General features: G+C 37.2%; 1 protein-coding gene across 1 annotated transcript; it reads left to right on the top strand.

Annotated features, from left to right (window-relative positions):
* Window positions 1-10660: 10660 nt before the first annotated feature.
* Window positions 10661-12144, top strand: LOC133751546 (zinc finger protein 570-like). The gene is given in 1 exon segment (XM_062181649.1): window positions 10661-12144. A coding segment is annotated over 1 exon segment (1404 nt). The 5' UTR covers window positions 10661-10740.
* Window positions 12145-26245: the final 14101 nt, after the last annotated feature.

A 26245-nucleotide genomic window follows, 5' to 3' on the forward strand; every position in this document is an offset into this window, starting at 1 on the left:
ACTTGAGTCATCATTTGCTACCTACTCCTTTGCCTTATCAAGAAGCTGGATTTGAAATAGAATAGCTGGACATTTGAATGGCCCCTCAGATATGGGCTATGCCGATTCTATGCAGCAACTTAACCTGTTACACCACAATGTCTGGCCTTTATGATTATATATTTTAAAATCCTTACTTTGTAGACAGTCACAAAGCACCTGATGGTTTTGTACTTGTCTTTTGTGTGTATATTTTTTCTGGGCAGAGATAATATAATCTGATAAGTAGTGTAGTACAATATTTGAGAGTCTTTATTTACTTTCATGATTGCACAATTTGTAAATGGCATGTATACATATCCTAATAAAATTAATCATTTTCTTAATCTAACATAATAGATTTATGGATTCTTTATTGTAGCCAACCCTTAGGTGATTGATAATTTTGACTGTTACTTTTATTAATAGCTTCAAATTTCTGCATATCTGCTATGAGAGACAGGGATTCATTGTTATAAGTTCTTTGTTTTGTTTAAGAGTCATTTTATTTATTTGAAAGGCAGAGTTACAGAAAAGTAGGGAGTAAGAGAGAGAGAGAGATCTCCCATCAATTTTTTCGCTCCCCAAATGGCCACAAAGGCCATGGCTGGACCAGCCAAAGCCAGGAGCCAGGAACTTCTTTGGGTCCCCCACATGGGTGGCTTCTGCTGCTTTCCCAGGCCATTAGCAGGGAGCTGGATTGGAAGTAGAGCAGCCAGGACTTGAACAGACACCCATACAGGATGCTGGCATGGCAGGTGGGGTGGCTTTACCTGCTGTGCTATGACACTGGACCCCACAGTTGTAATTTCTAAGCTCAGATCAACTGTTATATAATAACATTTCTATTATAAAATTATTATAAAATATTATTTCTTTTATACAAATAAGGGAACACTGCAGCTCAAGGGCAAGGTCTTGACAGTATTGCAGAACTGCCAAGTTAGTGAACCAGAGGTGTGATACAAGTATTTTTGGAACTAAAATCATTCTATTTTTCTAAAAAAGTTAAAATACATCATGATAGCTAAGGTTTCACTTAATTTGATTACTTCACTTACTTTACATATCTTATTTGTTGTCTTAAATATCTATTTTTGAGGATTAGTATGATTTTACACACCTGTATGCAATGTGTAATGATCAAATCAAGGTAATTAGAATTTCCATCTCCTTAAACACGTAAATGTTTTATTAATATGTAATAATTATAAATATTAATGGAATGCAGTTTGATATTTCAATAAATATATGCATTGTGTGGCCATCAAATCATGGTAATTAAGGTTTGCATCTCCTTATAATACTTTATGTTTGAAGGCCTCAGATTCTTTCTTCATGAATCATATGATAGGTTATTGCGAACTGCAGAGCTTGCACTGCTGTGTAGGCACTCAAGCTCATTCCTTCTGTGTTTCGTTCAATTAAAATCTGATCAGATTTTCTCAAATTAGCTCTGACCAGGGATAACCTGACTTCTTGATACTAGCCATATCTACATTCTATCAGTCTATATATGTATGCATGTATTTGTACCTGTATATATATATATATATATATATGTAAACATACATATGCAAGAATATAAATGTATATATGTATGTAAAATATATGTATATATGTGTGTATATACAGTGAGCTTTTATGACTCCAATTAGCTAATAGTCACTAACAAGATGAGTGGAAAATAATCCCTACACAAATAGCCAAAGTTCAAATTATAATGAATAATAATTACACATATACAGGGATTTATAAATGCTGTCATGGAGGACTTCACTTTGTTCTAACTGATGAGTAATGTAACAGTTAATCCCTGACAAATGAGCATAACCTCAATGCATATAGATGAGGGTAAAAGAGAAGGATAAGTAAATATTTAAGCAAGGCTTTAAGTTGGGAAACATTAGACTTAAAACTACGACAGGGATGGAACATAGTCTTATTTTCCAAATATGATATATGAGTATGCTTATGATTTTGTCTGTGAAATAATACAACAATCTCCTAACTCCAGTCTTTGTACTTTCCTCTTTTTTTTTGAAATTACTATTTAATGTTATAATTTATAATTAACTAAATTTATTATTTCTATTATATTCCATGGATGTGTGCCTGTGTGTGGGGGGGTATAAATCCTACTTAATATATACATGAAGTTATTTTTATAATTAAATAATAACCCAATATATTTAAAACTCGTTTTATAGTTTATTGAATGTTGTTAAAAATGAGACTGCCTGGTCACTGGGAATAATTTTATTTCATGATTATAACTCCCTGGACTCAAAGGAAGACTTAGACTTGGCAAGGAATTAAACTTATGAAGGGTAGCTGTTCCACACAGTAGTTAACATGCTAATTGGGACATTCTCATCCCATATCAAAGTGTCTGGGTTTTTGATTTCTGACTCTGTCCTGATTCCAGCTTAATCCTAATGCACACCCCAGGAGGCAGCAGATGTGGCTCAGGTTATGGCCAACTACTTGGGTATCAGATACCCATGTGGGAGACTGGATTGAGTCCCTCACACCTCTGCTGCAGCTATTTGAGAAGTAAATCTGCAGGTAGGACATTTTTTCACTCTTTTTCTCTGCCTTTCAAATAACTAAAACATAAATTATTAAAGAGTATAAATATTCAAAAGAGTGTTTAAATACAAAATATTTGTTACCTACTGCCTCCTGTACATTTGCTCAGTATTTATTACTTACTTTATTATATAATTTATCTAATAAATTACTATATTATTAGGTTGTATATTATAGAATAACTTACATTACTATTTAATTATATAGTAATTAACATAGATTAAATTATATAATTTATTGTGATTTTTCCATTTCCCTGTTTGTTGTTTTCAAAAATTCAATAGCAATCCCTCCTTTTGCTTCTTTAAGTGACAGAGATCAAATATTGTGGTTGTCTTAGTTTTAACTTTTAAAACAGTATAAAATCATTGTATTTGGTAATGTCCTGTGAAATTAAGAGAATAATTTCTACTTTGAAAGCACAAATGCTGCCATATTTATGTAGGTAGGAGAAAAAATCCAAGGTTGGTTAGACTTAGGCACACAGCTAAGGGTGGGTGTGGGGTTATCTGGTTGGAGAGTGGCTGCTGATTACTAAGCAAAACAAGGGCAAGCACTTATGAGATAGGCCTAACAAAAACTAAACAAGAGACTCAAAAAACAGAAAACCTGGAGACTACAAATTAATGAGATAAGGGACGAAAGCCCAGGACCTTCTGTTAACAAGCTAAAGAAAATTGGGTGTGGAGACAACTGGTATCAGAGACTGACAAAATGAGAGGCATGGGGGACAAGAAGGCAGGATGAGCTCATAGAGGAGCATAAAGGGCCCTGTACAAACTTTCCAGAGGCTATAAAACATTCACATTACTTCCTTTCAATGTTTTTTTTTTTTTTTTTTTTTTTTTTTTTTCTTGTGGAGAAAAGCCCCTTCCAACTTTTTTCCAGGGAGTATTGTCTCTCCTCTTTTAAATAAGGCCTTTGCATTTCAGAAGATTCTTGTTCTCCTTAGCTGGGAGAGCTGTCTCTGTTCACTTCAGTAAAACCTTGCTAAAAAAATCCCCTTCTCTTGTGTTTATTGGCTTCATACTTCATAGTTGATAGAACACGTTCCTAGGGTTCACAATAGCTCCAACAATATTTTGTATAGAGACCGACTTCATGTATGACTGAATTACATGAATCTGATTTATTTATTTATTTTTTATTTTTGACAGGCAGAGTGGACAGTGAGAGAAAGCGACAGAGAGAAAAGTCTTCCTTTACCATTGGTTCACCCTCCAATGGCCGCTGCGGCCAGCACACCATGCTGATCCCAAGCTGGGAGTCAGGTGCTTCTCCTGGTCTCCCATGTGAGTGCAGGGCCCAAGCACTTGGGCCATCCTCCACTGCACTCTGGGCCTTAGCAGAGAGGTGGACTGGAAGAGGGGCAACTGGGACAGAATCCGGCGCCCCGACTGGGACTGGAACCTGGTGTGCCGGCGCCGCAAGGCAGAGGATTAGCCTATTGAGCCGCGGCGCCGGCCACATGAATCTGATTTATGAAATACCTTATTTGTAGTTTAATAAATTCCAAACATTATTTCAAAATTGCCATTTTATCAGGGGTATATTAATTTAGACATGTACAGAGTATTCATCTGCATAAATGTAGAGAAATAATTGAAAATATTTTTGTTTATTTGTTTGAAAAGCAGAGTTACAGAGAGAGAGAGAGAGAGAGAGAAAGAGACAGAGACAGAGAGACAAAGACAGAGAAAGTGATCTTTCATCAGTCATCCATCAGGTGGTTCATTCCCTAAATATCCGCAGGGGCCAGAGCTGGGCCTATCTGAAGCCAGGATTCAGGGTCTTCTTCGAGGTCTCCCACGTGGATGTAGGTGCCCAAGTACTTGGGCCATCTTATGCTGTATTCTCAGTGGCATTAGCTGGATCAAAAATGGAGCAGGTGGGACAAGAACCGGCAGTCATATGGGTTGCCTTTGGTGGCTTTACCCACAGTATGCTGCAGAGATGGCCCACATTCTGTTTTTGTTTTTTATTATTATTAATTATGTGAAAGGTAGAAGTATGGAAAGAAAGAGAGCTAGCTTATCCATCCGCTGGTTCACTCAAGATGGTTACAACAACCATGGCTGGACCAGGCTGATGCCAGGAGCCAGGAGCTTCTTCCTGGACTCCCACATGGGTGACAGGAACCCATCAACTTGTGCCATCTGCTGTTGTCTTTCCAGGAGCATTAGTGAAAGCTGGAATGCAAGTGGTGCGGCCGGAACTCCAACAGGCGCTGTGATGAATGCTGTCGTCACAAGAGCTGCTAAAACCTGCTGTACCCCAACACTGGTACAAACAATGGAAAAATCTCCATCCTGTATGTATTTTCTTCACTTAAAATAGGTCTTTTTAACCCTAGCATAGTTTCTGTGACCTGTGTTCACAGGTACTAACCTACTTGGAAGATGGAATCATTTTTCATGGTTGGATTTCTGTCATCGCCCCACATTGGAGTCTGCCACCATCTCCTTCCAGAGCAACTCCCACACACTCAGATCATGAGAAACATCGTGGAGCTCTCTTTCCCCAATAACAAAAATTCTCTAGACCTGGTCGTCAGTGCTTTAGTGACTCTTTTCTTGTAAACACCAGAAAGAGAAAGCCACCCATTCACCAATACCCAAACACCTAGTGAATGCTTCCTCTGGTCTTTCTGACCTAAGGGCTCTTGCTACTGTCTTTCATACCACGTCTGAACTATGCCATATGCCAATAGATGACAATGAGGATTGCCACTTCCTTGGACTACATATGAGAAGTGAGGTTACATTAACAATGACAGGAGGGTTTGGCCGTTAAAGAAGACACAAATGACAGTAATTATAAATCTATAGCCTATTGCAGAAAGAGAAGGCAATACAGCTGCTTTATTGAATGCAGATATGCATCACAGGTAGAGTGTCTCAGAACAAGGTATCCAGAGAAGCCATGTATGTGCTTCAATTGTCCTCACTCTGAGAGGTGTGTACCAGGCAAACATTTCCTCTTGATCATTACCTGTGCATGAAATACCTCAGACTCAAAAGCCAAAAAATGGAGACTCACCTTGAGCTTCTGAAAATGTTTTTGTTTGGTTTTGTTTTTGACTAGTCTACCTAACTATCCCTAAAGGAAATTTCCACAGATTGCAGAGACCAGATTCAATCATCTATCTCACTGTTATCAATAAAAAATGCTGACAGGTTAACACAAGCCATCTCCAAATTTCACAGAACTGTGTGTGCTAAGAAAGACTATTAGTCAGTGCATTTCATTCCTTGACTAGAGTTTGTGTTTTGCAGATAATTTAATGCAAGCAGCACAGTCCATTTCTGTACAGGCAGAAATTAAACTTCTCAAAAACAGAAAACTCATATGGGCCCAAAAACAGAGACTGAACCTGAATTTATTTGGGTAATGTCCTTCAATACATGCTCACATCTAACTTACTTCTCTCCTAATGACCAAAAGCAGCTTAGAAATATTTATATCCCAAATTTATCCCAGTGGAAAGAACAGGTCATCAAAGAAGGAGGTACCTTTTTCTGAAGGGAGGAGAGAACTTCCACTTTGACTATGACCCTGTCTAAATATGATTGGAGTTGGAGAACTCAAAAGGCTTCCACAGGCTTGGCAACTCATGACAAGAGCCTAGGGATACTATGGACGCCATAAACAAGAGTGTCAATTGTTAAATCAAAAACAAGAGTCATTGTGCACTTACACCTCATGTAGGATTTCTGTCCTTAATGTGTTGTTCAATGTGAATTAATGCTATAACTAGTACTCAAACAGTATTTACACTTTATGTTTTTGTGTGGGTGCAAACTGTTGAAATCTTTAATTAGTATATACTAAATTGATCTCCTGTATATAAAGAAAATTGAAAATAAATCTTGATGTGAATGGAATGGGAGAGAGAGCGGGAGATGGGAGGGTTGCGTGTGGGAGGGAAGTGATGGGGGGAAAAAATCCATTGTAATCCATAAGCTGTACTTTGGAAATTTATATTTATTAAATAAAAGTGAAAAAAAGAAATATTTATATCACTTGGAACGGTGTCAGTGTCCTAACAGGAAAAGATAACAAATAAATGGAACAATGAAGAAGGTTTAAGAAATGGACTATTTTCCAGTGATTGTTGCCAGCATATGACATTCAGAATTCATCAGCAACATCAGCTATTTTCTGGCTAGGTCTCTAGCCTGCCAACCTAGCCTGTAGGTTTAGAATTTACCAACCCTTGGGGGCCGGCACCATGGCTCACTTGGTTAATCCTCCGCCTGCGGCGCTGGCATCCCATATGGGCCCCAGATTCTAGTCCCGGTTGTTCCTCTTCCAGTCCAGCTTTCTGCTGTGGCCCAGGAAGGCAGTGGAGGATGGCCCAAGTGCTTGGGCCCTGCACCCGCATGGGAGACCAGAAGGAAGCACCTGGCTCCTGGCACAGTGCCGGCCATAGCGGTCATTTGGGGGGTGAACCATTGAAAGGAAGACCTTTCTCTCTGTCTCTTTCTCTCACTGTCTAACTCTGTCAAATAAAAAAATAAATAAATAAAAGAATTTGCCAACCCAGTAGGAACACTGTGGTATAGTGAATAACGCCTCTGCCTGCAATGGCAGTGGGCTCCCATGTATGCTGGTTCATGGTCTGTCTGTCCCGCTTCCAATCCAGCTCCCTGCTAATGGCCTAGGAAAAGCAGCCGAAGATGACCCAAGTGTTTGGTCCCCTGCCACCCATCTAGGAGACCCAGAAGAAGCATCTGGCTTTGGCCTGGCCCAGCCCTAGCCATTACGGTCATCTGGGGAGTGAATCAGCTGATGAAAGATCTCTCTCTCTCTCCCTCTTTCTTTGTAACTCTGCCTTGCAACTAAATAAATAAAATCTTTTAAAAATGATTTATTTATTTAGTTGCAAGTCAGAGTTACACAGAGAGGAGAGGCAGAGAGAGAGGTCTTCCATCCAATGGTTCACTCCCTGGCTGCAATGGCCAATTGGAGCCAGGAGCTTCTTCCTGGTCTCCCACACGGGTGCAGGGAGTCTTTGGGCCATCTTTTACTGTTTTCCCAGGCCATAGCAGAGAGCTGGACAGGAAGTGGAGCTGCTGGGTCTCGAACCGCCGCCCATATGGGACACTGGCACTTCAGGCCAGGGCGTTAACCTGCTGCACCACAGTGCCAGCCCCAATAAATAAATCTTTTAACAAAATAATTTACCAGCCTGCATAATCATGTGAGCAAAGTCCTTATAATAGCTCTCCAACTGTTTACATATATCTATATATAAAATATAGATATTTATAGATATATAAAGATATATATATATACACACACACAGAGATGTCTCTCTTTGTATATATATATATATATATATACAGCGATATATTTACATATATGATGTGAAATACAATATATCATATATCTACATACATATGTAGATATATATGCATGTATCTGGAGAAGAGAGAGATCCTATTGATTTGAATTCTCTGGAGAACCTAATACAGTGCTGGACCTAATCAACTATATTGAAATAATTAAAGTAATTGAGTAACTGCAAGCTTTAATTTAGTAGAATCCCATTTGAATGAGCAAAACTCCTCTTTAAGTAATGTACTAATAAAAAATGACTAGTGTTGTTAAGAACGCAAAAATTGGAAACTTTGTACATTGCTAATGGGAATGGAAAATGGTGAAGCCACTATTGTAAACAGTTTGAAAACTGTTGATAATCCTAAACATATTATTAGAATATTACCAAATATTTTTCTACCAAGTATAATCCCCAAATATTGAAAACAGTTAATTCAGCAGATGCTTGTATACCAATGTTTGTCGCAGCATTATTCAAAATGTCTAAGAAGTGGAAACAATCCAGAGATTCATCATGAATTGGACAACACTGTACTTACATATGTGCCATGTTTTTATATAGTGGCATGAGTATATCTACATAGTGGAATGGTAATCTATCCAAAAAAGAAAAAAGTGAAGTTCGGATGCAGCTGCAGGTATGAATCTTGAGTTAAGGCATACATGAACAAATATTACATGTTTCTTCAACATTGTTCAGGGTCTTAAAATAAGGAAATATAGAAATTTTCATAGGCAAAGGAGATGTATAATGACTTATAGCTGTGTGATACTCTGCATGGACTGCTCTAGCTCAAAGAAGACATTAAAGGAGACACTATGGAAATTCAAATAGAGTCTGGAGTTCAGTTAATAGTTCCTTAGTTTTGAGAATTATATTATGGTAATGTAAAATCATTAGAAGAAACTGTGTATAGGGTATACAGGAATTATCTTACAATATTTGTTATATTTATAAAAACATTAGGTGATCAATTTTACGGTTGTACATGATTGTTTATTCTTACTTAATAATATATTTCTATTATTATAAAGATAATGATTTCATGTGGTTCATAGATAACTATATAATTATATATCCCTCCCTCCTTCCTTTTTTCTTTCTTTTTTAAATTTTGTGATAACATATTTTTAACTAACTTTATAATCATGGGCTTAATGTACCACTAAATAAAGGGTTCAAAAAAAAAAAACTAAAAAGATTACTGTTTAGCAGGTATAAGGCAAGAGCTACACACAATAATCAAATCACAAAATGTCAATTCCACTCATATACATTAAATTTTGGTACTCTATATATTAGCTATCACAAACCAGAGAAAGCATATGACATTTGTATTTGTGGATCTGGCTTTATTTCACTTAGCATAGTGTTCTCCAGCAGCATCCATTTTGTTTCAAAAGACAAGATTTCATTCTTTTTTACAGTTTATTAGTAGTCCACTGTGTATATAAACAACATTTTTTGTCTAGTCATCTGTTGATGGGTATCTAGGTTTATTACATATCTTAGGTACTGTAATTTGAACTACTATAAACATGAGGGTGCAGGTAATGCTGATTGCATTTCTTTTAGGTGTATTCCAAGGAGTGGGATGGCTGGATTATATGGTAGATATTCTGTTTGATTTCTGAGGAATCTCCATACTGTCTTCCATAATGATTGTATCATTTTTTTCCTCAGCAACAATGTATTAGGTTACATTTTTCTCCACCTCCAAGATAGTTTGTTTAAAAACACATGGGAAAGAATTAATCAGATGATAATAGCAAAAGTTGTAGGCATTTGGGCAGTGAAAAAGCAGATGGAAGATTTCTCTTTGAATCTGTCTGTCTCAGACTATCTTTAAATAAATAAAAGTTAATATAAAAAGACTTTGCTTGGACTATATCATAAATATTATAAAAATTATATCTACATTATCTTTAAAAACCTATAGTTACTGAAAAGCTTACTAATCTAAAAGTTAACACTCTTAGTTTATTGGACCAAGATGAAGTAGAAAAGGAAAAGTGGGAGATTAAAAGAGAAGAAAAAACTCATTTGAGAAACTTTTACTTAGCATTATTTGTTTACATAATTTTCAAGGAAAATATGGCCCATACGTGAAAGTAGAAAAATCACCATTGATCTAGCACTGAACTCAACAAATTATTCCAATGAAATGAGCTATCTTGTTCCTCTGTCAATAAATAAAAATATACTAAATTTTTAGTCAAACTGTCATTATGCCTTTCATTAGATAACTTCTTTGTGTCACAGTTGATAAATATGAATTACATCCAATACTCTGCCATTTCCATAATTAGGTTAGAGAAAAAGGTGACTAAACGTGCAAAATCCAAGTTCAGCTACAAGTAAAGAATTGCCATTGAATACCAATGTTTTGTTTTTCTTCATATATTAATTTTATCCACTAAATTTAATGTCTCACACCTTTTGTTGTATTTTTGCTTGTTTATGACTATTTAAATAAACCCCTTTCGCTCTTTCCGCAGTTCAGTTCTGCAGGAAAGTTTACAGCAGAAGGGAAGAGAAGCCCAAAGAGCCCAGACTGGTGATTCTGGATGCTGCAACACAAGCCGCATTGCTTGTATTTTCTTTCCTCAGTCCTCTGAGGACACTGCCATTTCTCAAGAGAAGAGCCAGCAGGAAGAAAGAATGGCTGTGGGCTGCTTAAAGCCATGTACCAGGAGTTGGTGACCTTTGGAGATGTGGCTGTAGACTTTTCCCAAGAGGAGTGGGACTGTCTAGATTCTTCTCAAAGGCACCTATACAGTAATGTGATGCTGGAGAACTACAGTGTCTTGGTATCACTGGTACCTTGCTTTTCTAAGCCAAGTGTGATATTATTGTTGGAACAAGGGAAAGAGCCCTGGATGGTGAAGAGAGAGCTGACGAAAGGCTTGTGCTCAGGCTGGGAATCTGTGTGTGAGATTGAAGAATTAATCCCAAGGCAGGGTCTTTCTGATGAGCAATCATCCAGGAAGATAACAGATAAACTTCCAAGTTATGGCTTTGAGTACTCCAGTTTGAGAGAAGAATTGAAATGTAAGGACCACTTTGAGAGGCAATCAGGAAACCAGAAGGCAGGTTTAAAGGAAGAGAAAATCACTTATGAAGAAGGTCTTGTTGATGCAAGACAACAGGAATATAAAAAATCTTGGGAAAGTTTCCCTCAAAACACGCTGCTTCGTACACAACAAATAATCCCCAAAGAGGAGAAAGTACGTAAATATAACATGCATAAGAAAAGCTTTAAAAAGACTGTAATGACCATTAAGCCAAAGACTGTCTATGCTGGAAAGAAATTTTTGAAGTGTAATGACTGTGAAAAAGTCTTCAGCCAGATCTCATCCCTTACTCTTCATAAAAGAATTCATACTGGAGAAAAGCCCTATAAATATGTAGAATGTGGGAAAGCCTTCAGTCAGATATCAAATCTTGTTCAGCATCACAGGATTCATACTGGAGAAAAACCCTATGAATGTAAGGTATGTAGGAAAGCCTTTAGCCAGTTTGTCTACCTAGCTCAACATCAGAGAGTTCACACTGGAAAGAAACCCTATGAGTGTATTGAATGTGGGAAAGCCTTTAACAATAGATCATCCATTGCTCAACATCAGAGAGTTCATACTGGCGAGAAGCCTTATGAATGTAATGTCTGTGGGAAAGCATTTAGCCTTCGTGCATACCTTACTGTCCATCAGAGAATACATACCAGAGAGAGACCCTATGAATGTAAGGAATGTGGGAAAGCCTTCAGCCAGAATTCACACCTTGCTCAACATCAAAGAATTCATACTGGAGAAAAACCTTATAAATGTCAAGAGTGTAGGAAAGCCTTCAGCCAGATTGCCTATCGTGCTCAGCATCAAAGAGTTCATACTGGAGAGAAACTCTATGAATGTATAAAATGTGGGAAGGCTTTTAGCAATGACTCATCCCTTACTCAACATCAGAGAGTTCATACTGGAGAGAAACCTTATGAATGTAATGTTTGTGGAAAGGTGTTTAGCTATTGTGGATCCCTTGCCCAACATCAGTGAACTCATACTGGAGAGAGACCTTATGAATGTAAGGAGTGCAAGAAAACATTCAGGCAGCATGCACACCTCGCTCATCATCAGAGAATTCATACTGGGGAGTCACTCCCACCACCCAATCCAGCAAATCACCAAGTTCTATAAATCTATCCCCTAAATATTTTTGGAATTTATACTCTTCTCTTTAATGTTGTCACCCTGGCCTGAGATTCCTCTTGCCTAGATTACTTTAGAGCTTTCTAAAAGGTCTCCGTGTATCCATTTTTGCTATCCTTAAATCTGTTTCCTACAGCACACCCAAACTGACCTTTAAAAATGCAAGAATATACATGTCACTCTTCTGAGTTACAACTTTTTTTTTTTGGCTTGCTGTTGTCAGGCTGATATCTACAGCCTTTAAAATTGTCTATGAGACTCTCTATTATCTAGGTTTACATACCATTCAGCCTTATTTTATTCCAGACTCATTCTCTGGGCACTAGGGTAAGAGCTCACATTCTGGAAAAACACAGTTCTACCACTATATGACATTGTGTGACTTTGACCTGTTAGACTTACATAAACCTCAGGGTTTTAATTCTTAACATGGGAAAATAAATGAAATATTGTAGAAATGTATTAAGTGAAATAGTGTCTGTTGTAAATTGATACATATTAAATGAAAAATTTACATGTAAAGTACTTCATGTAGTCTGTCAGATATAGTAAATATTCAATAAATAACAATAGCAAACATACACTGAGTGCATATTATGAACCAGGCAATGTTCTGCATCCCCAGTACATATTAACTCATTTATTCCTCACAACTAAAACAAAATTGCTTTATGAATAAAACATAATCCATGGGAAGCTCCACATCAAAATTGGAAAAACCTAAAAATTTCAGAATGTAAGTGGAAATCTTTGCACTCCAGGTGAATAGTTGTAGAAATATAAAGTTGTAGAAATAAAAAGCTTATAACCACTTTTAGGAAGTTTCCAAAGAGAATTAATGGATAAACTAAGTTTAAATAAAAATAGGGGGTGAGTAATATGGCACAGTGAATAAAGCTACTGCTTAGGAAGCCCACATCCTTTATTGAATTGCTGGTTCAAGTACTCAATCCACTTCTGGTCAAGCTCCCTGCTTATGCACCTGAGAAGCAGAGGATGATGTCTCAAGTGCTTAGGTTCCTGCCACCTACATGGGGGACCCAGACATAATTTAGGCTCCTGACTTAGCCTGGTCTAGCCCCAGATGTTGTGGTATGGCCATTTGCAGAATGAACCAGCAGATGGAAGATCTCTCTCTCCCTCTCTGTCTCTCATATTGCCTTACAAATAAATACATAAATAATTTTTAAGAAGAAAGAAAATTGCATTCACTGGAAGGAATGCAGAACTTAGATTTAGATCAAAGAATAGCAATGATCACAAGACTAAAGGAAACAAATTCATTCAGTCCCATAAAAATGTGCCAGACCTGAGTAATTGTATAGGTGAGTCTGGGTAATTTTGAAATCATATGAATTCTTCCATAGTATAGAAAAAATAACATACCATGTCTAAGTTCTTTATTCAGTGGTTGCAGATTTAAAATCCAAGGAGGCTGAGGGAGGAAAATACACATACATTTTTTTTCCCTGTAAAGATTTATTTAAATTGAAAGTGTTATAGAAACACAGAGAGCTTCCAACCTCTTGTTCACTCCCCAGATAGCTACAATAGCCAGCATTGGGCCAGACTGAAACCAGGAGCTTCCTCTGGCTTGCACATGTGGATGGCAGGGGCCCAAGCACTTGAGTCATCACTTGCTGTCACCAGGTACACATAAGCAGGAAGCTGGAGTCAGGAGCAGAACCTGAACTCAAATCTCGGCACTCCAAAATGGGATGTGGACATTCCAAGTGTTGTCTTAACCACTGAATCAAGGTCTTACCCACTGTGAAGTGTAAATTCTGAAGAATAAAAACATTAGCGAATCTAATATACTTAGAGAAATTCTGCATGTGATACTGATAGTTTACATCAGAAAAGGTGGATTTGAAAGTATTAGAATAAGTAATTATAAAGGGAAATGAAAAATAAATTGTTTCAAAAGCATCATATTGGAAAAAGCATCACAGTGTCCAACTACCAAAAAGATGTAGAACTATAGGAACATTCATACAATGCTACTAAAAGTAATTGTATTTATAATAATTTGACAAGATCTAGTGAAGTTGGAAGATGTGACTCTCTTTGACCCAGCAATTCCATCCATAAGTATTTACAGTCTTTCATGTTTGAGGGAGATGTGCATGAAGATTCACCACAACATTATGACAATGAAAAGTCAAAATGTAAATTAAAATGAATGGAGATAGTACTATCAGTGTGGATAAATCTCAAAAATAGTATGATTAGGATTAAACTAAAGAGTATGTGGGGGTGAGCGTTTGGTACAGTTGTAAAGACTGCTTGGGATGCGCACGTTCCGTGTCAGAATGTCTGGTTCAAGTCTCAGCTACTCTTTCTAAACCAGCTTCCTGCTATTACACACGCTGAGGGGGCAGCAGATGATGGCTCAGGACTTGGGATCCTGCTAACTACATGGGAGACCAGGACTGGCCCAACCCTAACTATTAGGGACATTTGGGGAGTGAACCAGTGGCTGAAAGATGTTTTCCTCTCTTTCTCTCTGTCTCTGCCTTTCAAATAAAAATGGAAATAACTTTAAAGATTATTTTGTATAATAGAGTACCACATAAGATTTGGAAACATTATCAATGTCTACAGTTTCCATTGCTAAATACTATATAGGAAAAATCTAAAAGCATTCATGGAAATAATTCGCAGATTAAGAACAGTGGTGACCTCTAGGGAGAAACAAAATGAGATCAGGATAAGGGTGCAAATGGAAATATGCTTACTTTTTTATTCTAAAAAAATAAGCAGATATAGGCAGATGTATGAGCAGATATATGCAGCAGCGTAAGCCACTGCTTGGGATGCCACATTTCATATCTGAGTGTCTGGGATCAAGTCTGACCTCTGACTCAACTTCCAATTTAATTTCCCACTAATGTACCTGGGAAGTAGTAGATAATGCCCGAGAACTTGAGTTACTACTGCCCATGTGGGAGGTCTGGATGGAGTTCCTGGCTCCTGGGTTCAGCCTGGCACAACCTCAGTTTTTGCAGACACTGGGGAGTGAATTGGCACATGAAAGATCTCTCTCCCCCTCCCCTTCCCTCTCTGTCACTTTGCCTTTCAAAAAATAACAATTTTAATACATAAAGGAAATAAGCAAATATAAGCAATTCTTATCATTTGATGAGGCTGATTGTACTTTTATGAATTGACTGTTATGTGTTGTACCTTTCTGTGTACTTAAACTATTTCATGATAAAAATGAAGAACAGTTACAATCACTGATTTAATGTGTTTTATTAATAATCCCAGCCTTTCTATTTTAATTTCTAATTTCATTCTATTGTGATTTGTAAAAATACTTGGTATGTTTTCATTTTTTAATTTATTGATAATTTTGTGACCTAATATAAAATCCAGGTATACTGAGGGAAAAAAATAAAAAAAAAACCCTTTCAATTCATTTTAGTATGTAAAATTCCATTAAAAGTATATATTTCCTTTTCTGTGTTTTTACTATATATTTGAACACTGAAATATGTCAATCCAGAGGAGTTGGGAAAATATGAATTTTAATCCAATTCTTAAAAGAGATTTGGAGTCTCAGAGATTCTTACATTATTCTTTTTTGTACACACAGTAGGTAGCTGCCAACAGTTGAAAGAATGTGATCTTTGTATCCTTACTGACATAACCATGCTTGCTTTACATTAACTAAATTCATCCTAGTTTCATTTATGAATTTAAATTAGCTGTCTGAACCCAGCAGGTGTCATTTCTTTTGCTTCTAGTACTTGCAGCTTTTAATGAATGTTATACTTGTAGATTTCATATTTTTAAAAGATGAATTAAAATAAATGTTCCACTATAAATTAACTAACATGATGTATGTGTTATAATAAATTTCAGAATTCATGAGATTCCAATAATTAAGGTATTTAAATGTGTATTACAGTCTTCCAGTTTTGTGGTATCCCTTCAATAAGTCCAAATAAGTGCAATACTTTGTCCAAGGCTCAGGGGATACAATGTGAAATAAGGGCCCTTTTAGTGGAATTTATATTGTAGTTAGAGAAGCAGATGACAGTTAAAAAGCTGTAAGTTCATAAACAGAATAAAATATAATGTATTTAAAACTGTCATAAGTGTCCTGAAAATAAAGAGCAAGTGATACTCTATTTTATCATAGTACTGTGGGCTAGGTTAGCCTAAAAATTAGTAACTCGGGCTCTTTCTTTTTACTTAGAGAAGAAATCTAAGCACAGGCTCAAACACAGCATGTAGTATGGAAAAGCTTAGTTTATTTAGAAAATGAGAAGAACACAGAACATGAGGGCTTTATTAAGGGAAGGTGGGCCAGTAGTTCCCAGGGGTTCAGCAGGGGAGAGGGAGCAAGCCAGAAAGCACAGGTGGGCATGTGAGCAAGAGAGACAGAAAGAGCCTCTCCCCCTCCACAGTCTTCTTGTTCACTTCCAAAAGGGAAGTGGTTATATAGTCTGATTGACAGGTAGGTGGATACGGGTGGGATTATATAGGGGTGGAGAAGGTGTGATCTCCAGTTCATGAACCTAATCTATCTCCTTGACTCGTCCCATACCAATAGGATACAACATAACATATGTAAAATATGTTGGAAAACTTTATTTAAACACAGATTAAACTACGAATGCCTTCATATGTAAGATCCCTACCTTTAGAAGCAGTTTCACTAATCTGCTGTTCTTATTATGTAAAGTACTAAATTTTTCCATTTTAATTTACAATGTACATTTGTGCCCTTGATATTGATATATTTTTTATTTTGCAATGTAAATCTCTAATACTTGGTCTATAGCCCCTAAATCATAAATTTTAAAAGTTTTTAGGGATCTAACACAGAATTTCAACGCAGAGAAGGATTAAGGAATCATTGTGCTGATTATTAGATTTAAAGAATTGAATCAAGTTTTTCAAAATGTAGGTTAAGTGATAACCCCTATTTCTGGTTTTCCATTTTCTTTATCATTACGATATATATCACTCACAGCTAAAATAGGCCTTCACCTGTGTACTTATATTTTTAGGTGAAATATTAGGGACTTCCTACACCCTCAAATGTTCATATCACTTCATATGCGTGTCAGATTATTCCTCAGATCCTTCTAATCATGTACAATTCATGAATAATCCTTCCTGAATTGCACATAGCATTGGCAAGTGTGATCCAATAAATGTTCTTTACTACTTATCCATTCTTTATTAACTGCATTTATCACATACTTTCCGAGATTAGTATTTTTTTTAAGATTTTATTTGTTTTATTTGAGAGTCAGAGTTACAGACAAAGAGAGTTAGAGACAGAGAGATAGGTCTTCCACCTGCTGATTCACTACCAAGTGGCTGCAATGGCTGGAGATAAGCCAATCTGAAATCAGGAGCTAGGAGCTTCTTCTGGGTCTCCCACATAGGTGCAGGGGCCCAAGCACTTGGGCCATTTTCTACTGCTTTCCCAGGCCATATGCAGAGAGCTGGATTGGAACAGGAGCAACTTGGAAATGAACTGGTGATTTTATGGGATGCTGGCACTACAGGCGGAGGCTTAGCCTACTATACCACAGCACCAGCCCTGAGATCAGGATTTAATAGGGAGGAGAAATAGGGTTCTTATCACCACGTGATGAGGTATGATGGGTAGTGCTATGGAAAATAAAATTAGCAAAAAAATAAACAAAAAAAAAACCCCTCACATATTGTCAATTTTACAATTTGGCTTAATAAACTCAGCTATAAGAATAGCCTGATTCTCTCAACACTGAATTGCTTTCCTCCCTTCCTCCTTCCCTTCTTTCCTCTCTTTGTCTCTCCCTCCTTCCCTCCCTTCCTGCTTTTCTGCCTTCTTGCCTCCTTCCTTGCTTCCTCCCTTTCCTTTCTTTGTCCCTATTTAAAAATATATTTATTTGAGAGGGAGATATAAAGATGAGGGGATCTGGGGAGAGAAATCCATCTGCTGCTTCATTCCCTAAGTGACCACAATACCCAGGTCTGGATCAAGCCAAGTCCAGCAGCTAGGAACTCCATCCTTGTCCCACATGTAGGGGAATGGGACCAAATACTTGAGCTATTGTCCACTGCTTTCCCAGGCCCATTAGCAGGAAGCTGATTCAGAAGTGGAGCAGTTGGAACTTGAACTGGCATTTGGACCTAGGATTCTGGTGTTGCAAATGGTGGCTTAACCTGCTGCACCACAACACCAGCTTCTGAATTGCTTTTCATGAGGAGGAACTAGGAGGTCAACCCACATGAGCTTCTTATCATCTGCTTCCATTACAGATATTTTCATCTGTTGCTTGGACTGCTTCTTTAATTCCTCCATGGGTCAGGCCATCACCTTATTCTCTCTACTCTTATCTACTGAATGGTTACCAGATTAGCATTCTTAATTTCAGGTCTTAAGTACTTCACATTCTCTTTGAAAATATAAATTAATCTTACTTCTAAAATCTACAGAAAAAAAAAAGGTTTCTGATAGTCAATTTTTCTACTTTTTCTCAAATTGTAACATATTTGTCTATCTGGAATTTCAAAATATATGCCATTTAGCTATATTTCAGGAAAATTGAACAAATGAATTCAACTATAAAATATTTTGGATAAAAGGTAGGGAAAAAAGAAATCCTGGCAAGTAAAATTTGTTTATAAAATTACAAATGTCATTTGGTAATATGGTGCTTCTAGCTTTGCTTTCTGTGTTCCCATATAAATTTTAGACTGCTTTTTATCTAGTTCTGTAAAGAATCTCCTCAAAATTTTGAATAGAATCACATTGAATCTGTAAACTTCTTTGGTAGTATAAAAATGTTGATTGTATTAATTTTTCCCATCCATGAACATGGAAGATTTTTCCATTTGTTTATATGTGTTTTCCTCTATTTCCTTCATTAATGTTTTGTAATTTCCATTGTAGAGAACTTTCACATCCCTGATTAAACCTATCCAAAAGTATTTCATTTTTTTGTAGCTACTGTGAATGGGACTCATCTCTTAAGTTCTTTCTCAGCTAGGGCATTGTTGGTATATAAGAATGCTATGACTTTTTGTGTGTATTGATTTTATGTCTGGGAAATTTGATGAATGCTCTTATGAGTTCTAATAATCTCCTAGTGGAGTGTTTTTGTTCCCCTATATAAAGGATCATGTCATCTTCTAACAGGGATAATTCGATTTACCATATGACCCTGCTATCCTACTCCTGGAAAATATCCAAAGGAAATGAAATCAGCACATGAAAGAGATATATGCACTCACACGTATAGAGAAGTGTTGGTAAGGAAAAATTTATTTTTGTCTCCACTTTGGTCACACACACACTTATCTACCCGAAACTGCCCACTTCCATCCTTACCAACTGAACTTGACATTAACATCCTTTCACTTCTGAAAGCTCTTGTTATAAGGTGATTTATAGAGAAGAAGTCAGAGCCATCTGGACTTGTCTGCTCACAAGCTGACATTTTGTATGTCTTTGTCACACTGTGCTGCTCATAGGCTCTAATTATCTATACATATATCAGGGACAATTCCATAACTCTACCAACTTTTATTAGAGCTGTTGGGATCTGAAATAGCACATGAACTGATTTTTCTGGAGACCCGAACATTTCCCACCACAGTGAATTATGTTTCAGGCCTACTATTGTCTCTGTGTTAGTCAGCTTTCTCTAGAGAGGGTAGATATTATTATTATTATTATTATTATTATTATGTTGACAGGCGGGGTGGACAGTGAGAGAGAGAGACAGAGAGAAAGGTCTTCCTTTGCCACTGGGATCCGAAGGCAGGAGCCATGTGCTTCTCCTGGTCTCCCATCTGGGTGCAGGGCCCAAGGACTTGGGCCATCCTCCACTGCCTTCCCGGGCCATAGCAGAGAGCTGGCCTGGAAGAGGGGCAACCGGGACAGAATCTGGCGCCCCGACCGGTGTGCCGGCACCAGTAGGCAGAGGATTAGCCTGTTGAGCCACGGCGCCGGCCTGAGAGGGTAGATATTAAGAGAAAGATTTATTTAGGCAAATGGCTCATGGGATTGTGGGAACGACAAGTCTGAAATCTCCAGGAGGATGGTTAGGCCAGAAGCGCAGATAAAATGGAATATTGTAGCTCCAACCCAAGGCAAAGTAGGAAGACCACAGTTCCACAGGAGTATAAACAAGGGCCGAAACCGACAATCATTTTAAATGGATAAAATTGATGAATGCACACAGACTTTTGCTTTTTCTTTCACATCTCAAGGACCAGAGAAATCTTTGTGAAATGTCATCCAGAATTCTCCATGCTTTACAATACTAAATTCAAAATCAAATGCAAAGAAATTCTTTATCTTTGAAGAACTTGCCCTTTTCTTTCTTTTCTTTTTTTTTTTTTTTCTTTTGGCCTGAATTCTTTTTTTAAAATTTTTTTGACAGGCAGATTTAGACAGTGAGAGAGAGAGACAGAGAGAAAGGTTTTCCTTTCCATTGGTTCACCCCTCAAAAGGCCGCTATGGCCGGCGCACTGTGCCGATCTGAAGCAAGGAGCCAGGTGCTTCCTCCTGGTCTCCCATGCTGGTGCAGGGCTCAAGCACTTGGGCCATCCTCCACTGCCTTCCTGGGCCACAGCAGAGAGCTGTACTGGAAGAGGAGCAACCGGGACAGAATCTGGCGCCACAATCGGGACTAGAACCCAGGGTGCTGGCGCCGCAGGCAGAGGATTAGCCAAGTGAGCCGAGGCGCTGACCTTGGCTTGAATTCTTAACATTATTCTTGTTTCTTTTTCCCAATACCATCAATCTTATATACTCTACCTTTCTCTACTTTTTAAGGAGTTTTTCATCAACTGATTATTTTAATGAGTACACATGGTTTTAATGATTTTTAAAAATGTGTTTTTATTTATTTGAAAGAGCATCAGAGGGAGAGGAAGAAGGAGGAAGAGCAGGAGGAGGAGGAAGAGGAGGGAGAGAAAGAGACAGGGAGGGAGGCAAGGAGAGAGAGAGAGAGGAAGAGAGAGGAAGAGAGAGAGAGAGAGGGGTTCTTATATTCTCCAGTTTAATCCCCAAGTGTACACAAGAATCAGGGCTGGGCCAGGTAAGGTCAATCCAGGTCTCCCCCATAGGTGGCAGGGGCACAAGCACTCAGGTCACCATCTACTTCTCCCTAGACATATTAGCACAAAGCTGGATCAGAGCACTCTGGACCTGAACAAGTACTCCAATGTGGAATGCCAGCCTCACGAGCATTAGAAAAATTCATTGTCCTACAATGTAAGCCCCAGTTTATCAATTTTTAACAATGTGCTATATTCACTTCATATACATATATTTATTTAATATATGCATTTCATATATATATGTATATATATATACTGTTTTTTAAAAACAGGTATAGATAGATTAATAACGACATCATATGGGATTCATGACAAAGATCATACAATAAGTGCAGAGGAGTATACTATTATTATGTAAGGCCATAATTCAGTGAAAACATTTATCAGTATCAGTATACCAAATACTATGGTATTCATACCATAGACACCTGGACACCCGCACACAGAATGGGGCGAGGACAGAGTTGGAAGTAAATGTATGTTATTTGTCTTTCTGTATATCTGACTTATATCACTTCTCTTTTATATTATCAGTCTAACGTTCCCTTCAAAAAGTTTTCAGTGCATTTACAACAAATACAAAACTATATCTGGAGAAGTAAAGATATACTCCAACTTTCTTTACCAGTCATCTCAAACCGAGAGAACAGAAAAATAAGTAGAAACTTCGATGAAACTTGGAGATGATTGTAAGCCAAGCCTACATCACTGTGGATGAAGACTGAGAGTAAGTGAACAGATAATAATTGTACTTGTAGAAATGCAGCAGGAGGGAGGGTGTTTGGTGCAGCAGTTAAGACACCATCCTGGAGGTCTGCATCCCATATTGGAGTGGTCAGGTTCAAGTCCTGCCTCTCTGCCATCAGGGAGGCAACAGTGATGGCTCAAGTACTGGAGTACTTGTCACCCCTATAAGAAACCTGAAAATAGTTCTGGGCTGCCAGCTTCAATCTGTTTTGGGGATTGGGGAATGAATCAGTTGATGAAAAATCAATCTCTCTCTCTCTCTCTCTCTCACCCTCCATCCCCTTTCTCTCTCATAAAAGGAAATAAACATTTGAGCAAAGAAATGAAGAGAGTAAACTTGAAGCATTTAACATTAAATCCTCTTGAGCAATAGGCTGACAAAAACCTGGTAGCATAAATTGGAGATGAGTAAGAAATGTTGGTGGTAAATCTTGGACTTTGGTTTTTCCAGTTTGGGCCCAACTAAAAAATCGAAGGACCTATGTCTCTCATCTTATAGAGACACCAACTAATCAGGCTATTTGGATTATATTAGAAGTACTGTCAAGATGTGACATGGTAATAAATTTTAAGTTTCTATGATGGAAAATGCTATTAATACAAGTGTCTGAGAATTAAAAAGTCTAATGATCTTGTGTTACTAGACATGATAGTTATCTTAATGAGAAAGCCCCAGAGGCCTAAAGGGTTAAATACTTATAAAATCCTGCAGGTGCTTTCAAAAATGCTGTGAAGTAAGCAAGTGCCTCTTGTTGGTTGATGAGTTTATAATTTTAAACATGGCAACTTAAAGTCTTTTGTCATCCACAGTGATATATGATTTGCTGCTCATAAAACTAAAGCGTTGTTGGTTCTGTGTTTAGCTGTCCTCCTATAGGTTCCTATGGACTTTTTCCAGCCACTTCTATTGTATTCAGTACTTTGGGATGGCTCTGTAAACAGATGAAGCCAATAATGTATTAACAGTACCAACTGAGAGAAAGTATGGTTAACTGAGGTTACTAAAAACAAAAAGAAATTCAAATCAATTGGCAATCTACAAAAAGAGTTAAAGATCTTAAAAGCTATTATTAAAATTGCTATATTGGTCTATTATGTTATGTTATATGTGTGTACATATTGTATGTCCACATGGGAAAATTTTATTAAGAATTTTATTTTAATTGGCTTATAGATAAGATTGTCCATAAATTTAAGCTGCTAAAATTAATCAAAGATACATTTTAATTCGTGTGAGCTGAATCTCTGCATCATATGTTTTATACTTGTTTTATGCTTGTTGCCACTCTTAGGATCATTGGTTACTATCCTCACCCTGTCTTTTATGACCTTGTCTAAATATGAACAGAGTCGGTGAACTTGGAAGGCTTCCATAGCCTTGGCAACTCATGACGAGAGCCTAGGGTGGTTACTGGCGCCATAAACTAGAGTGTCAATTTGTTGGGTCAACAACAGGAGCCACTGTGCACTTGCTTCTCATGTGGGATCTCTGTCCTTAATGTGCTGTACATTGCAATTTAATGCTATAACTAGTACTCAAACAGTATGTTTCACTTTGTGTTTCTATGTGGGTGCAAACTATTGAAATCTTTACTTAATATATAATAAATTGATCTTCTGTATATAAAGAGAATTGAAAATGAATCTTGATGTGAATGGAAGGGGAGAGGGAGCGGGAGAGGGGAGGGTTGCAGGTGGGAGGGAAGTTATGGGAGGGGGAAGCCTTTGTAATCCATAAGCTGTACATTGGAAATTTATGTTCATTAAATAAAAGTTAAAAAATAAAAAAATAATTAAAAAAAGAAATGTTGGTAGGACCAGTGTTTTAGCGTTGAGGATTTAGCTGCTGCTTGCAATACCTGCATCCCATATTGGAATTCATTTCATAAAGAATGGAGGTACAGGGGCAGCAGGTTATAAAGTCAGGAGAGAGACATCACAGAAAACAATGAGATGCAAACATGCACAGCATTTTCAGTATATTATTAAACTGCTATAATTTGCCATAAATTTATAAAATTACTATAAATTATTTAATTGCTATAAAAGGAAATCAGTAAATACATTATAAAATAAAATTTAAACTATATTTCCAGAATAAACCCTCGTGAAGGCACAAAAAATAGAACAAAGAGTAGGCCTGTGAAACACTTTCCAAATTGTAACAAAACACACAAAGATCCAGTATTTCAGAACACAGCAAGTCGAAGAAACTTCCAAAATAGCTTCAGATGAAAGCAATTAAACATAAGAGTGGATTTTGTAATGTCATTAGACTGTGATGGCTAATACACTTGTGGGTTTAAAGAAAACTAAGCAAATAAAAAAGAATTATTAATGACTACAGAAACAGAAATTTCAATAAAAAAGGGGACTTAATCATGGTACACCTGAATTGACAGTGAGGAATTATTTATACAGACACAGTATATAATACTTACAAAGAACAAACAACACACACTAAACCAAGAAATTGTGATTGCATTATTTTGGAAGCATGATTAGAAAGTAGAAAGAGTGATGTAAGGCAGTAAAATTTGTCATGTACCATAATGGAAAACTAACCTAAAATTCATGTATCAGGTTGATGTGCCCATTTTTTGTAAAACTATGCTGTCATATCCAAGACTTATTATAAGATAACTAAAGAATGCTACCACTGGGGCCAGCGCTGTGGTGTAGCAGGTAAAACCACCACCTGCAGTTCCAGCATCCCATATGGGCGCCACTTTGATTTCTGGCTGCTCCAATTTGATCCAGTTCTCTGCATATGGCCTGTGAAAGCAGGAGAAGATGGCCCAAGTCTTTGGGCCCCTGCATCTGCATTGGAGACCCAGAAGAAGCTCCTGGTTCCTGGCTTGGGATCTGCACAGCTCCAACCAGTGCAGCCATCTGGGTAGTGAACCAGCAGATGGAAGACTTTCTCTTTCTCTCTCTCTCTAACTCTGCCTTTCAAATGAACAAAATAAATCTAAAAAAAAAAAATACTACCAGTATGGACTGGGACAGTGATGGAAATGAGAGAGTCCCAAATTGCTGTTGATTCTGTCATTGCTTTGCTATCTCTTATAATTATTTCAACAGAATATGCTTGCATTTCTCTTGAGGGAAATAGGATTTATCATAAAATCACTTTTCTTGACTCTAATTCCTCCTGATTTTTGATTTTCATTCTTACTGTTACAGCTCCATTCCATCCATTTTAGAAAGCATCTGTTCATTGCCTTCTGTTTTAAAACAGATTTTATCTGGGATTTAATCTTGTTTTTTACTTAAATGCACTTAGGTAATCACATTTACTTGCATTATCATAAGAAGTATTCAGAAATGTACAGATCCATCCACTCTTTCCACTCCTTATCAATATATCATATATTAGGAATCTCCACAAACATTTGAAAGTCAAAATTTATTTTTTTCCAAAGAAACTTCATGCATTCATAAATACAGCTTTAGGAATATAGTGATTCTTCCCACCATACCTGCCCTCCCACCCACACTCCCACCCCTTCTCCTCCTCTCTATCTCATTCCCAGTCCCATTCTCCATTCAAATCCATTTTTGACTAACTTTATACACAGAAGAACAACTCTATACTAAATAAAAAGCTCAACAATTTGTGCACACACAACCAACAGTCAAGACAGGGCTGTTCAAAGTCATTACATCTTGAAGTTAATTTCATTTTTTTTAAGAAAGTCAAAATCTCTAACCCTGTTGTCCATTCAGTGTGTTGAGATGTGGTGCCATCACAATCAGTTACTGAATCAGAATTTCTATCTGTTATTGAAACATCCAGTCCATCATTAGGCTTTACAGTACTCTATCATTCTCTAGATCTTTATTGTTCTTCATTATAAATACAAAGATACTGCACCAATCACCATCATTTAACATACATTTCTATAAGATCCTCTCTTTTAATCCTGTTGTGTTCCTATTTACCTAATTTGACATACTTTTTCATTATAAACTTGGAGTAATCACTGTAGAAAATTTAGCTGGATCAGTGAAATCCATCTGGCAGCCTCACATCATATTTAGGATTGAGTACCACTCTCTTAAGAGAAATTCTCAAAATCCTTTGTTCATTCTGTCTTCACTCTCATGTATTTCTGCCTTCACTCACAACTGCAACCTACAGAAAGACTTATTTCTTTTTTAAACCTTTATTTAATAAATGTAAATTTTGAAAGTACAACTTTTGGATTATAGCAGCTTTCCCCCCCATAATATTCATCCCACCCACAACTATCCCATCTCC

Source organism: Lepus europaeus, chromosome 2 (assembly GCF_033115175.1).
Source record: "Lepus europaeus isolate LE1 chromosome 2, mLepTim1.pri, whole genome shotgun sequence".
Lineage (NCBI taxonomy): Eukaryota > Metazoa > Chordata > Mammalia > Lagomorpha > Leporidae > Lepus > Lepus europaeus.